At 42.0% G+C, this 16,151-nt stretch overlaps 1 protein-coding gene across 1 annotated transcript in view; it reads right to left on the bottom strand.

The window, feature by feature from the left end:
- XPR1 (xenotropic and polytropic retrovirus receptor 1) overlaps positions 1 to 16,151 on the bottom strand; it is a 111,824-nt gene that overhangs the window by 19,667 nt on the left and 76,006 nt on the right. The window contains exons 4-9 of the mRNA XM_050900597.1: positions 12,863 to 13,086; positions 8,257 to 8,406; positions 7,758 to 7,841; positions 7,167 to 7,248; positions 3,525 to 3,712; positions 3,114 to 3,293 (exon numbers count right to left, since the gene is read on the bottom strand). Of these exons, the coding sequence (XP_050756554.1) occupies positions 3,114 to 3,293; positions 3,525 to 3,712; positions 7,167 to 7,248; positions 7,758 to 7,841; positions 8,257 to 8,406; positions 12,863 to 13,086 (908 nt within the window). The remainder of the gene's footprint in view (positions 1 to 3,113; positions 3,294 to 3,524; positions 3,713 to 7,166; positions 7,249 to 7,757; positions 7,842 to 8,256; positions 8,407 to 12,862; positions 13,087 to 16,151) is intronic.

The raw sequence follows: 16,151 nt of genomic DNA, 5'->3' as shown, positions 1-16,151 counted from the left end.
TGATCTTTTATATTGCTCTCCTTATTAACCTAAAGGGTACACAGTTACAGAAACCCGGGAAAGACTGACACATTCCCATCAGCTTGTAATGCCAATTTAAGGCTCTGGTCCTAAATTTCAAAGCTAAATAGGGGATTAAGACTTAGTAGCATAAAGCAGATATGGATCTTGACCCAGAAAGCACTGTGCTCATGTAGGACAGCACCTATTACAAAGGCTCAAACAGGGCCAGCCGTCAGGGAGGTCTGTCCTCAAAGCCATCCAGCTGCAGAACAGCTTCTGCAGAGGTCAGAGAAGCCACACCAGCCTTCCTTTTCAGAAGGCCCTTCCTCCGTTTTACCAACGCTCTCTGATACCATCTTTACCTGTTTCATCATAGACCTTTTTTTTTCCCCACAAAGAAAGACTAACTAAAACAAATGAAATGTGAAAACAGCTTTACAGACAGATCTCCCTGAAAAAAGAAGAAATTAATAAAAACCGTGTTGTTATTTAATTTAGGGAGAGACACTTAGGCACTGCCAGATGACAGCATAAAACTTAAGAGAGTAGAAGCTTTCCACCTAAAGGTTACAGCAGTCGAGAAGTCAGCAGATACGTCCACGACCTAGCTAAAGCACCGGCATCTCAGTCAACTACCCTCAAGAACCTGAGCTGCCATTTGAATCCTCCTAACCCCGCGCGTCAGGCACTGTGGGTTCCGGCTGCTGCCGCACGCTGCCCGTGCACAGCTGGGCTCGCAGCCCGGCTACCAGGGGGTGCTGGCAGCGGAGGGCACTGCCTGCCGGCAGGTACCGCAGGCAACTCCTCACTTCCCAGCTGAGGAGCGTCTGCAACATCCTCCAGAGAAGATGGGCCGCAAGAATAAAGTCATAAAATACCAAAAGCTGGAGTTGAACCTCAGTTTCAAGTAATCGGTTGCAATCGACATCAACAGTTCCACAATCTGAGTACAGACTTCCTGGTGCTGATTACTGCAGTTTTAATAAGTGCTGAGATGGTAGATATTTGAGATGGAGCTAAACACTTCCTAGATTTTCACCTCTCACAGACAAGCTCCCTGCAGTTGTTTCGCCATTTTGGCGGCCTGCAGAGAGCGTGGGCGTGCAGACGCTGTGCCATCCCCTGTGCTCGGATCCGATTCCTCCCAGCAAGCTGCTCTCCTCAGCCTACACAAGTGCACTCATGGGCTTCTCATCTGGCAGCAAAGGGGCAAAGAAGGCTCACCTAAGCATAAAGGCAAGACAGAAGAGCCTGGCATGGGAATTAAACTTACTACGGGCTAAATTACTTTTTTCACTGAGAGGAAGATCAATTCAGATGTAACTTGCAGTCCCTGAAGGATTATCAAAAGAAATCCCACTCATGAGTATCAACAAGCAGTTGTTGGTGATCATGGGTGGATGCAGTAAGCCGCCTAGATCCATCAGGATAAAGTATGCTCCTCATTTGGTTATAGAAAAATTGAAGGTGCCAGTAATGCTCTGCTACACACGATATGTCAGACTTCATTTTGGCTGGAAATGAAACGTATCAAGCATGTAAAGAAAAATGTTCACCAACCCAAAACTTGTGTGAACACCACAGTGCTAAGAATTGCGCTATTTAAACCTCCTTTCACCCAGATAGCTGCTGGCAACTGCACAGAGAAATAAAATACACCCAGCCGGCCAATTACACACAATAAAAATTAGAAAAGCCTAACAGCTACTCTTTATGTGGTTTGTCTGGCCTCTTTTTTCCCCTTCCCCCTTCCACATAACACACAGTCAGAAGTACTGTGTCAATTTCCACCATTAAGGTGATCTTGCATTTTGATGAAGCTTTTTTCCCCAGGAGACCTTGGGATGAATTGGCCTCTGCACACTTGAAGGTACGCCTGTATTGCAGATTGCAGCGTAGTCTAGAGATAGCTGGGATAGAGCTGGTACTGGAAACTGCCTAAGAGCTCTGTGAAGACTCAGAATCTTACCCTGTTAAGATATTAAGGTAAATTAGCACAGATATTGCTCACATGGTTGGAGCACTTCCAGTGCTTCCCCTAGCACCAAGGGACAGCAGTGCTAATGAGGCTTGGGACTAAAGGTACATCTATGAGAGATGGCTGAATGCTGGAAGGCAAAAAAGGAAGAAACTGAAATAGTAGTAAGCTAGCAAATCAAATAACAGAGGTAAGCGCACGGAGGTTAACTAGCTGTGTGTATACCTGCACGCACATGCTTGAAGCATGATTCTACATTTCATCTTTGTCATGTTCCAGATAAAGTTAATTGTTTTAATTGGCATTAAAATGATTCTACGAATAACATCAGCCAGCCAAACCCTCTTCCGTCTGATGTTCTCAGGGCAGTTCCAGCACGAATAAGGTATCGAGGGAATCAACTTGATTAAAGTCAATTTAAAAGGGCATACATGGTGGGGATGAATGTGTGAAACAGTCATTTGGGAAGAAACTGATAAGCCATCCAACAAAACTGAAAACTGTTCTTTTGGAGCTTCCACCTATAACTGGAACACTGAAGTAGCACGCATATTTACATTCAATTTACCAGATTTATCTTACCTGGAAAACAGGAGCTGGGTCTAAAATAAATAGTTTAAGACCACAAAGAGATTTGCTGAAAAAAACCCCATCCATGAACATAATTTTATAAGCAGTAACCTTTGCAAAGGTTCCCTCTCCATCAGTGAACCCTCTCAATGTTGGCACTCACCCAGTTTGGGCTGAGGAGCATCCATGCAGCCTTGCCTTAGAGCACTGTAACCTTAATCAAACTGTTTCGCTACATTAAGGAACAAACAAGCAAAGGTATCCGAGTGTTTCTATATGTGCAAAAGTATGTATACAGCTGTCTATAGGAAGATTAATAAGTAGCTACCTGCAATACGAAGATAATGATAGGCTGGTACAGACAAGCAGCAGTTGCTTCTGTAAACCCATGCTCAACCACATTTTGCAGCCAATACCTTATCAGGTCTGTTCTACGAATACACAGTGGTATAAGTATCCCTCTTTTCTGAAGATTAGTGATGCTTGTACATGCTTAACTGCTACTGCTCACCTACAGCATTTTTTTAAAAATCTATTTGTTTAAATCAGGTTTGAGACTTACCAATAGTTTGAGCAGCCAAAAACGGGACTTGTAATATAAGGTTTTGGTAGGGTTGATGAGAAAAAGCAACATGAAGCCGTACAAGATGAGTGGATTCACCTGCATAGGGATGTAGGTGAATTTACCATATATACATGCCAGCAGGCTCAGGCACCACAAAACCCCCAGGAAACCAGCAATCTACAGAAAGACAGAAAAAACACATAGATACCTTATGAAAATATAGCTCCGAAACCTACAATGAATTCTCATTATAACAAAAGGGAGTGCAGCGCTCAATCCTGTAATCTAATCAGACTTCAGCAACTTCCTCTTCTAATGGTATTAGAACTCCTTGCCAGGAAACGGTGCAGGATTTATCCTCCCGATATGCCGCACAGCTCAACCACTCCTACAATCCCTTCTGTTTACCTCAAAGAGATGTTGATGGGACAAGTTGCTACGGGGATTGAGTTCGAAGATGAGGACATGATTCACTCCAGCCTGTCTCCAGCCATATGTGTTGATACCCAGGAGAAAGAGGAATTCTATCAGGAGAAAGCCACCTCGATAGATTCTCACCAGTGGCCACACATTTGGTCCATCTATAAAAGCCACACCTGGCAAAGACAAAAATGAAACGACCTTAGCGATAGCACAAGTCACGTCACAAAGCAAAGCTGCGCTCCACTGCTTTAAGCTGGTTCTCAGATGCTCGGCTGTACCCTGTGAAAACAGGGTACCCTCGCACGCACCTGCACATCCCAGCAAGTGGAGGACTTTTTGCTGAGCCTGTCAGAGGATTTAGGAGTATTCTGGGGAAAATTCACTCTCCATCTGGTGTAGTTGGGTCATTAGCAGCATCTTAAGTCCCCTGTCTCACACTACAGGCATGAGGGACAGCACTGGCATAAATCGTGACTATATGCACTTAAATGTTCTGGTTTAATGGAGATGAAATCCCAACAGACAGATACACACAAATACTTCAGCTCCCCACAAAACCAAGAAGCACCATTTACAGCATTTAAAACAATGCTAAACTGCGCTTAATCACTGAACTCAATACAACTGTAATGTAATACATATTCATAACTAGCAATATAATATCCAGCCGCACCCAAACAGAAAACCCAACATAAGGCAGCAATACTGGAAAGCCTGTTGCTTCCTTTGTTCAGTCTTCAGGGTTTTGGAAACAAATTTGCTTAATGTCAAACAACGAGCAGCCTTATACAGCAGCAGCTTTCTCTAGCACAAGCCTCTTTGCAAAATACTGTCCCCCAGTTGCCTGATACGGGTTTTATGAGAAAAGCACAAATAAAATACAGTTATTTGAATCCTCAATTTCAGTTTCATTGAATGTTTCTCACCCACATGCTTTTTAAGAGGGGAAAAAAAAAGAACATGCAGTTTTACAGAATTGGTGCTGAGAATTTATGCCCACAAACCTTCCTGTTGAAATTACAGCCCCAAGTTTTTCAAACTTTTCTTCAGAGAAAGCATATCCGTAGGAAGTTTCATGTGTTATACTACATAAAATTATGGAGGAAAATTGTGCAAGGAACAGTGACTCAAGAACTGTTGCTTTACATTTAAAACTTAAAGAGACTATCGGATTCAGGCAAAATAAGAGCCAAATTTTGGACAGAAATGACAGACACCCTGAAGAAGCTGAAAGAAATGAGTCTTAAATATGGAATTGCAAAAGCAGCATTTCAAATGTTAATCTGAAATGCCTGCAGACAAAACCAAGGGAGGTGCTTCCAAACAGGACAGAGTAGCCCCAAAAATATTGAATAAGAAATGACCAGACAGAACAGGACAGATGTGCTGTGTGCTATTCGAGACAGAACACCCAGACAAAGGTTTATCCTGAGGTGAACACAGTTCACTATGACAATATAGCATATGACTTCTATAGCTAATGCCTGCTAATCTTATTTCTGGACTCTCAGGGTGGCAGAGGACCATAACTGCAGTGTGGAACAGCAGCTGGTTCTGGAGAAAAAGCAGATACTGAACAGTACAAGCAGCGGAAGTACTAGCGCACAGAAGTTAAGAGTATTTCTATATATTCTCTCCTCTGATACTAAGACCCTATCTAGTTTAGCTTTCGCAGTGTAAAGGCTAGATTTGATTCCCTTTTCATGTTTCCTAACAGAACCATTTTCTTCACTACAGCTGAGCAGTTTGACTGAACACCCTCAAGGACCCTGCTTGCAGGGAAGTGCCCAGCAGAGGTGTAGGAGGTCTCAAACCAGTGCGACCCAGTCCAGGGCTCCGTACTACAGCCCCGAAGCAAAGAGATTTTCCACTTAAATCCAATACAAGTGAAGTCACCTCCTAGACTCAGCAGATATGTGACAATCAAGTCATCCCTTCAGCAAGTGCGGGCTCTGAACAAGGTGCTCAGAGAGGAAGAAGTCCCTGGTGACAAGCCCAATGGCATTGCAGCCTAATTCTCAAACAAGAGACAGGGCACTGCTGCAGCAAGAGCCTTGGGATCTAGCCTGGCACCTAGGAAAGCTGATACAGAAACAGTGAGGCCTCAAAATTGGTATTCTTTAGGGTGACACCCTCCTGGGATCCACCTGTAGCATTTGCAGCCTTTACCAGACCCCAAGTTATTATGAACTCATCTCTGTAAAATGTTGCTGTTCTAGTTTTAAAATCAGGCAATACAGAAGCGGTTTACTATTAGAAGTCATGTTCTAATGCTGTTTCACAGATTCTACATGTAAAACACTAAAATCCTATCTTAGTCAATCAAATCATAAAAACAATTTGGCAAAAGTAGCAGAGAGGTTAGCAAAGTAATATCCAATTAAAAGCAAACATTTTGCAGTTAGAATACAGTTTTTGCCCAATATCTGAAGTAACGTACAGATATCAGATCATGTCTGCTGATACAAACATACCTATTATTCACACCAGGTTAGTAACATCTGCTTTAGAGATATAATCATTTTTATGAATTCATTCCCACAACTGTGTGACTTTTTCATTCTTAATACCGAGAGATAAAGCAAACACAACTGGCTTCAATCATATATTTGCATCTCACACAGAGATCAAACACATAATTAACAGAAAAAAAAGATACAATGAATAAAGAACAGCTTCTACACATTAAACAGACCCTTCACACAGATGGGTCAACTTTCTGCCTCTACCATAGGAAGACCAAACAGGAAGCACTACAAACAGCTTCTCAGAGACATTTTATCCCAAGAGATGACTGGATCCAATTACAGAAACATCTGATTAAAAATTCTTAAGTCAAACACACAGACATGGGGTTTCCCTAATGCAAGAGCTCGTACGTTGATTTGTTAAGCCTTTTCCTTTGTACTGCTTAAGCAAGTTACAACACTACTGAAATCTCTCACACAATTAGTAAAGTCACTTGTGATTAAGCACTGTATCTGGATCTACAGCACTAACATGGCTTTTACTCTAATCAGAGTCCAAACTCAGAAGGTGTAAAGCAGAATAAAACCAAGGCCTGAGATATGCAATAATTTATTGTAGCTTTTAAACAATCTTGCCAAAATCTGCCAACAAGAAAAATTCAATTAATGCCATTGACAGGCACCAGGCATGGAAATCCTACAAATTTCTACAGGAAAGTGTCCCGAGTGGCATAGTGCTCACATGGCTCTGTGTCTGGTCTCACTCTCTGTAATGAAGTTCTACGAGCACCATGCAAAACTGAAGTTCTACGGGCACCTCTCTCAAGGTGGGCGAGGGCTGTGTGTTCACAGAACACTAACAGAAATCTGTCTTTATATGTGGATGTTCAACCTCCAGAATATCCCTCCAAGAATAAGTAGGAAACCAGGAGAACAAACCATAATACGTTCAAAATCCAAAATCCGCATATATAACATGAGGCAAACCACAACCTGTTACTGAGCAGAACTAATAATTCACAACAGTGTGATCTGACTCAGGCTGATTTAACCCAGAACACCCTGACCAACCCAGTTCAGATCCAGGCCCTCGCTAAGTGATGAGAACATGGACAAACCAAGGTATGGCAGCCAGCTGGGTCCAGCCGAGGATACCCACCTGAAAGTATGACAGTGACGTTCAGTGCAATGAACAACCCACAGAACAATCCAACCCTGAATGTAGTCCAGGCTGGTACAGGCTGTAAACAAAGCAATGGTGGAATTAAGGTGGGGTAAAGAGGTTATCAGCAAAGTCAGATTAATTTGGAGAGTAAATTTAAAATCAGGGATACAACGTTCTGATCTCTGATTGCACTCTTGCTCTTGAAGTGAGGTTTTTTTAAACTGAAAATGCTGCATAATATTCTTGCCTACGTTGTTGCTGTGTTGAGACAGAGCTTGGGTATCTCAACGCCCTTTGAAAAATATTCCAGACCACACAAACACTAAGCGTTTGTTATTATTAGCACAAATTTCCTTTTACTATTTATCTCATCCCTTCATTACCTTGTCTGCATGCATTAGGAATAGTAAGCAAGCTATTTCCAAGTCTTCCGGAACTAAAGCAGATTATGTGACCATGCCCCCTCTCACAATTTGCAGAGCATGCTCACGTCAATTATTTTCACTACTTTGCTCAGATGCTGAATCTAATTTGGCACCTTGACAAGCTGGAGAAGCAGCTTTGCTACATAACTCGATCTCTCACCTGAGCTGCTCCTAAGGGTGGAACACGCAAACGTTTCATAGCCTTCTGTCTGTCTCCATCTTCTAACTCATTGGTCACCACTTCCTAAGGAGATACAGATATACATCACAGAAGTTCATTCTAATGATAAGCACAGGGTACTGCATTAAAACCAAAAATAACAGTTGATTTCCAAGTTACATTTGAGCCCTGGCCCAATACTCTTCTAATACACGGTAACAAAGATAGGAAAACCTCACCATGCTGCATCAAGTTATTTTACACAATACAAGCTAACACTGCACTAGCTTTTCAGAGTGAAAAGTTACCAGCTGAAGAGAACGTACCCAAATTTATGTAAGCAGTGCCAGAAAGCAGAGGCATTTCAAAATCAATTAATAGTTGTCTTGGTGGTGACTATAAGTTATAGAGAGGGCAAAACATTATAGGAATCAGTAGCGAACAAGAAAACATTGTTTTCTAGTTAAAAGAGGAGCAGTGCCCAGACCAGCATCTTTACCTCTGTTTCAGAGATAAGCTGGTTGATCTTCTTGCAGGTGTAGAAGGGTGCCACCTCCACCTCGGCCACCCGCCATTCTGCTCCCCGCGCCGTCTCCAGGTTCTTGTCATGCTTCTTTAAGATCTTGCGGAAGCCGGTGAAGTTCAGGTTCTGCAGACAAGGGAAGAGAGTCACTGGCTTTTAACCTCAGTCAGCTCCCAAGAAAGTTAAATGGTTATATTTCCAGTGCTAGCAAAAAAGGAATAGTTAATAAGAAGAATCACAATTATTGCATCTATTGTCAGGCAGTTTTTGAGTTATTACTTCACTAGAAGTAATACATATCCTTTGCAAATAACAGAAAAAACGTGGGACTCAAGGGCATAAAAAGAGGTAACTTATTTGGAGGGAACTGCCTAAACCTCATATTCCCTGAAAAGCCAAATCACTGCCACTTTCCTCCTTAATGCAGGAAGCGACGACATTCCTGAAGAAACACAAATAACCTTCGGACATACTCAAAACTTGTAAGCTTGAAGTTGTTTCAAGACACGCTCCCCCTCTGTCCGGGTATACCTTACTGCATACATCCCAGGTACTGCAACTCGGCAACTGGTCTCTGGATTAGCAGGAGTTGTAATGAGCTCTTAAACATATAAAGCTGCAAAAAGACTATGTTTTGTCCCAACTCCCACAGTCATTACCAATCCTTCAAGGGGTTTTCCCTTCTGAAAAGGCTAGGCTACTGACTTTTAGTTTCTTTAAACTTTACATTGGTTTCAAATCAAGTTCTCCAGACAAGTGCATTATAGAAGGGAAATCCTTGTACGAAAGTTTTAAATGCTGCAGATTAAATCCAGAAAAGTGCATCCTCATAGCAGCATCCTTTTCCACAGAGTACACTGCACAATGACTGCAAAAGTAGTTTAGGTTTGCAGATGTGGGAGATATAAGTCTCTAGTCTGTAGAGATAAGCACACAATGCTGCATTAAAACAAGAATTAACGGCTGATTTCCAAGTTATATATGAGCCCTGACCCAACACCCTTCTAATGCACGGTAACTAAGATAGGCAAAGCTCATCACACTGCAGGCAATTGCTGTGACAAGATGCATTTGAAACCCGCCATTTCATTATACAGAAAACGCCACTTGAAAGACTCAACGTTTCATTCAAGCAACAGCAGGAACGCAGACAGACCGTGGCAAGATTCACTTCTAAAAAAGCTTAGAAAGTAGCTTGGAAAGAAAAACAGAGAAAACAGCAAAATCAAATGCCCTGGGGAGAGGCGCCAACTACTCACTGAAATTATTCTCAATCTAATTATGCTTAGAGTGATTTAATACCAGACCCCTACCATATAGGTGGGGAAATGAGGCTAGGGAGACAGGAGCAGGAAGCCAATGCATTAACGATCTGCATTATTGCAGACAAGAGACTTTAATTACTTTCTATTGGAAAAGCCAGCGTTCCACCCCAGGGAGAGCAGATCACTATTTCAGAAATTTGAAATAAAAAATGCAAAAAAATGATGATTTTGGTCAGAGATTTTTCTGTAGCCTGAACTAACATCACTTTATCTGCCGTGTTGTGCAATCACAGCCTAACTCTGGTGTGCCTTGGCCGGTCGGGGCATGGCTACAGCCGACACCCTAGAACCTCTCCAGCGGTGTTTCATCCTCTGGCCGCAAAAATTCTGCAACCCCAAAACGCATGATAAAAAACACTGCTGGTTACAGTGGTACTTCTGACAAGGAACACGCAGTGATGGAACTGTGAAACAGAACAGTCAAACATCATTTACACAGTCAGATGTTTTGCTATTCTTGCTGTTCGTGATGCTTTTATTTGACAAGGGGCTTTCTCCAAGCCTGACTTCCATTTCTGCTGGATACTAATCGAATCCATTGAACTGAATCAACTAATGGTATGTTTTGTCATTAAAGGTGAAAAAAACCGAACCGTGCAACTTACACAATAATGTAATGCAAGATCTAGTAGAAGTCAGTGGACTCAAAAATCTTTGCTCATATACAAGCATATTAGGAAATACACCAGCCAGGCAAATGCACAGCAGTTTAGTAAGACTGATTCAGCCTCCATTATTTGCCCAATGAATGTACTATATTATATACAGTATATGTAAGTAAATATTATATACTTAATTTCTCAAGATTTGTTTGTTCTAAAACACAGCATTTAAAATAGATTTATTTATATATGTACACACGCTAGAATGATATATTACTGTTAACAATAAATTAATTTTATCAGAAGTTTAATCATTGGTAAGTTAAACAAGTAAGAGCTGCCCTGGAGACAAGTTATAGTTTCACTTGATGTTTGGTTTATGTACCTTAGGAATGAACACATGCAACTTTTGCTCTTGTTTCAGTCCTAACAGACTGAGGCATTTGCTTCATGTGGATTTTCCTTTCTTAGTAACTGTGCTGGTTTTGGCTGGGATAGAGTTAATTTTCTTCAGACTAGCTGGTATGGGGCTATGTTTTGGATCTGTGCTGAAAACAGTGTTGATAATTCAGGGATGTTTTAGTTATTGCTGAGCAGTGCTTACACAGAGTCAAGGCCTCTTCTGCTGCTCACCCCACCCCACCAGCGAGGAGGCTGGGGGTGCACAAGAAGCTGGGAGGGGACACAGCTGGGACAGCTGACCCCAACTGACCAAAGGGATATTCCATACCATATGACATCATGCTCAGCATATAAAGCTGGAGGAAGGAGAATGAAGGGGAGGATGTTCGGAGTGATGGCATTTGTCTTCCCAAGACATGATGGAGCCCTGCTTTCCTGGAGACGGCTGAACACCTGCCTGCCCATGGGAAGTGGTGAATGAATTCCTTGTTTTGCTTTGCTTGCGTGTGCGGCTTTTGCTTTACCTATTAAACTGTCTTTATCTCAACCCATGAGTTTTCTCACTTCCACCCTTCCAATTCTCTCCCCCATCCCAGCGGGGGCAAGTGAGCGAGCGGCTGCGTGGGGCTTAGTTGCCAGCTGGGGTTAAACCACGACAGTAACCCAACTCAAGACTTCAACATTTCATCAGGGCCATAGTTTGATATTTATAATGCCGCTGTTGACTTCACTTTACCTCCTACATGAAGGCCTCAGCTACGTCATCTTCCCACCAGGTTATTGTTTTTCCTCTCCAAAACTGCAAAAGCTTGAATACTCCCAGTTCTTATATTCTAAGCTCAAAAGTGATTAAGAGTAGTATTCTGGGATTTGGTTTTATGTCTGTTTTAGTACTTGTACTCCTTGTCCTCAACTTCAAGACCAATTTGAACTCATTTTTCTCATTCTCTCTTTGAAGATACATTGTAGAAAGAAGCTCTGCTCCTTTTGGAAACTGTGAAAGCTATCAAATCCAGATGGGTTTTACATCAGTATTTAATATACATACAATGGACCTAGACTCATGGTAGCAAAAAGCAAAAATATAAGGTGCAAAATGCCTTTCTTCACTGATGAATAGTAGGAAAAGATTTTCTGAAGGAATAATCTATTTCATGCTTTTTTTTTTTTTTTTTTTTTTTTAAAAAGTGAAGAACTCAGAGCAGGTAATACTGCTTTGCTCCATTCCTGAAAAGCTACAGATACTCTACCTTTCCCAGGATTTTGAACTAGAAACTACCTCTAATAGTTCAAGGGCTTTATTGAGAAACTCAGAAATAGTTTCCGGACATGTGCTCAAAGACATAACATCACTTTAGGAGAGGTACAAACACTCAGAATTTTGGAAGAATTAAGTTTTGTCCATACTGCAGAGTGGTATTCAATTAATTCTTATGGTGAATTTTGTTTAGTAAAATTCTCCGGTACAACGCTGGTAAAGATCTAAATACAGATGTAGTGAATTTAAGTTCAAACATTCTTATTTAACAAGCTAAAAACTCTCACAGTAAGACATTTAAAAGCATTTCAGAGTATTTAACGCCAAAACAGCTAGCCCAGCAAAAAAGACCTTAACAGTTTCAGATTTTTGTTTCAAGATTTTTGGAACAAAATCAGCGTCTGCAATATTTACCATGGCCTTTCATGACAGAAATCCAAGTACAACTAAAGATTTGTTTTTTCATACTTCAAGGCAAACGAGCCTGTATCCTACAGAATTAAAAACATTTTTTTTAAATGGATGTTTTAACAAGAAATTCTGATATGGCAAGGTCACAGTCACTACCATGGTAACGCCAAGAGGAAACAGTACGTTAGCATTTCAAGTTTCATTACAAACATTAGATAAAAGAGCTTCTTCCCCAACTTGCCAGCTCCAACCCTGCGCAGAACAACACACTACAGAAGAAGGAGGTCTTGATGTGACTTCATGTTCTGGCCATGCCTGGGCCGAGGGTGCTGGGGTCAGCCAGCCCAGAAAAGGAAGAAGGAAGGTCCTTCTGCAGGTCAGTTTAGCATTTCTAGCTCAACAAAAAGCAACAAGACATACACTGCTAGCTGCCAGGCATCTGCCTTTTCTTTAAAAATGTTTAGGGACCCCAAAATAAAAAAAAGAAATAAAAAAACTGGCTTGAATGAGGCAACTCAAGGATACACAAAATACAGAGACATTTACACACAGGGCTTTGTAAAACCACCTCTTTTTGCAGGTACCTGATAGTTCTGCAGTAAGATGAGGCTGAGGTAGAGCTCGCTGAAGGCCAATTTCAGATCTTTGATATTCCTATGCTGGACACGCTCTTCGTGGGACAGGTGGAAGACCGGCTTTCTGCGCCGCTGCAGCGTGGAAGCCCCACTGGCTTCTTTCTGTGCATCCAAAGTTGACTGTAACTCAGTCCGAAGAGTAGTAAACCTGCGCTGAGCTTCTGCAAGCTTTTCTGTTAGCAAGGAAAGGGAAAAGTCAGATGAGAGGATAGCAACTTGCCTACCGAGCCCGTAAAAAGCACTATACCTTTTCCTCAAATAACGTGCCTGTAGGTAAAAAGCACTGCATTGAATAACCTACTGCATGGCCTTCCCCTACTAAGCATTAAATTCAACAACTCTGCGTATTTCTCTTTTATGAAGCTCCTTCTCATTAAAGGTTTTAATGCACTCCTACGTAAAACATACATGTTCTCCAAAAAAAAGCCATCATGTCAGGCAGGTCTTAATTAATATAGCCAAAATCAAGGGGCTGTCCCTTCAGCGCAGACTAAAGCAGCATTGGACATGACCTCAGACCTCTCGACTTCCACCCTAGATCTGATTTCTAGAGGATGCTCGTTCCAGGACCGTACAAATACCTGTTACGGATGGAAGAAGCCCAACCTGCACAGCTGCCGCCTGTACCTAGGGGCTATAAACCGGCACAGGGACGCAGGGTCAGGCCTCCCCACACTGGCAGAGCCGTAGCTGGAGGCAGCCAGGCAGATAGGGTCTCATCCAAATACCAACGCAGTGACCACATGTCTACTCTGCGTGCAAAGGAAAGCTGCTCGCCTTTCTCAAAAAGCATTAGGAAAAAAAAACCTGTTAGACAATATTATGAAACTTGACAGTTCGTAAGCAAAGCACTTTTCGTATCTGTGCACCCACTACTGACTACGTGTTTACTGTCTTTTTATATGACAGTAAGGAAATCAAAGAAAAAGAAACACACTTCAAATGTGACGCTGAATTTTGGAGCTCAGAGAGCAACACAACCCTTCTGCCAAGCTCCCGGTGACAGACAAACACAGCTTCTGCTTTGATCAGGAGTTACAACACTACTAGCTGCTGTATATGATCCGCTGTAATAATTTATCCCTCTTTTCCTCAGTTTAGGCTCACGCAGGTTAGAAGCATTGCCTCATTATTTACTGATTAAAGGGACAGTCAACCTGAATTTAAATATCGTTTTGATGTGTTTTCAGAACAAAGTCAGTCAGTCTCTCTTCCTCACATCTCAAGTACGAAAAAGGTGTTCCTTTAAACGTGCTGCTTTATGTACTTTCAGAAAAGAATCTTTTTGGCTAAATAACAATCTTTTTATGCTAAAAACAGCACAACTGACACCATTATCTTTCTCTTTGTTCTGTACAACGAGTTCCTTCCAGCCTTCACCCCCTCCCTCCATGGCTTCCATCATAGCTTTGGCATCTCTGTAGATAAGCACCGTTGCAGACCATGGGTGCTGGCGTTGGCCAGGAAGACGCTGAGCAGGTTCACAGTGTTGGAGCAGACGGCTGGGAGCTGGAGCCACCTCCACCCAGCAGGACACATACCACTGCTCCAGGAACCACCGAGCCCCAAGGTACCTCCACGACCCAAAGCTCTGCCTGACAGTCTCCTGGCTGTCAATTTAATTCTCTTCATTAGTATCTTACATAACAACTTAATGGTAATTCTCAATTGCCCCCCCCCCCAAAATAAGATTTACTCTTATGGGAGCAATTGTGACCGTTTCCTCAGTCTTATTCAATCCTGGTTAATTTTAAGAGCAAAACTCCTCTGTAAATAATTTTACAGAGCTCTGCATAAGATATTTTCCAGAAGGAGAATGCCTTTCCGAACAGAAAATGGGGATCAATGTAGAAAAATCAAGTACAGAAGAGCCTGAAACGCTCTATAACTTCCTTGATTATAAACCTCATTAAAGAAAGAGGTTTTAAAAAGACAGGAAAGGACAACTCCTCTGACAACTTCTACAGAACAGCTGCAAGGACTCCACCGAACAGAGGCAATGCAGCCCACAGTGAAAATTGTCTGCCCACAGTCTACAATCACATAATATTTAACACACACACACAAGGTCAGACTGCAAAAACAATAATCTCTCCCCACTTGGGGAACTCTCTCGGGAAGAAGTAACAGATATCTGTTGGAGTAGCTGTTAGAATCAAAAGCCTTCATATAAATAAAACTCACAAGTTCACTCTCTATATTCAAAACATCATATTAAACCATCTGTGATTCACTGAGACTTCTTTTGGATCAAATTATTAAATGTGGAAAAGTTTAAATTTACATCTTTCAATTGAAAGCACTGCTCCATTGTCCCTATGTCCAGAAAAATCTTAAAATCCATCAGCCTAATAACACAATATTTAAAGAAAAGACAATGCTTTGAAATAGTTATAAAACTGCTGCTGCAATTTTCCTATCTCTTTGCAAAGCAACATCCATAAAAAAGCATCATCTCCAAATACAAACATTCTTCTTAATTATGCACTGCTGAAGAGAGTCATGTGCTGTCTTCTATACAGCCCTCTCCATCCATAGGGGAGGACCGCCGTCCTCTGAGGATGAGGCTTTGAAGGCAACTGACTCAGTCCTATAATGACCTGCTGCTCCTGAGAAACGGCAGTCCTGCCACCTTCTTCTCCCTCCTGCCCCCTCTCTTGCACCAACTCCAGTTATCCAGTCCACAAATCATTTCATCTTGTTAAGGTATGTCCTGGTTTCGGCTAGGACAGAGTTAATTTTCTTCCTAGTAGCTGGTATAGTGCTGTGGTTTGGATTTAGTAGAAAATAATGTTGATAACACACTGATGTTTTTAGTTGTAGCTAAGTAGTGTTTATACTAAGTCAAGGATTTTTCAGCTTCTCATGCCCAGCCAGCAAGAAGGCTGGAGGGGCACAAGAAGCTGGGAGGGGACACCGCCAGGACAGCTGACCCAAACTGGCCAAAGAGCTATTCCATACCATATGACATCATGCCCAGTATATAAACTGGGGGAGCTGGCTGGGAGGGGGGATCGCGGCTTGGGAACTAACTGGGCATCGGTCAACGAGTAGTGAGCAATTGCATTGTGCACCACTTGCTTTGTATAGTTTAATTCTTTTAGTATTACTATTGTCATATTATTATTATCATTATCATTGTTTTTCATTCCTTTCTGTCCTATTAAACTGTCTTTATCTCAACTCACGAGGTTTTTTTTTTCCTGATTCTCTCCCCCATCCCAGGGGTGGGGGGGCA

This window comes from Gymnogyps californianus, chromosome 8 (assembly GCF_018139145.2).
Source record: "Gymnogyps californianus isolate 813 chromosome 8, ASM1813914v2, whole genome shotgun sequence".
NCBI lineage: Eukaryota > Metazoa > Chordata > Aves > Accipitriformes > Cathartidae > Gymnogyps > Gymnogyps californianus.
Note: the sequence above shows the minus strand (reverse complement) of the source record. Positions and strands in the feature narration are given on the sequence as shown.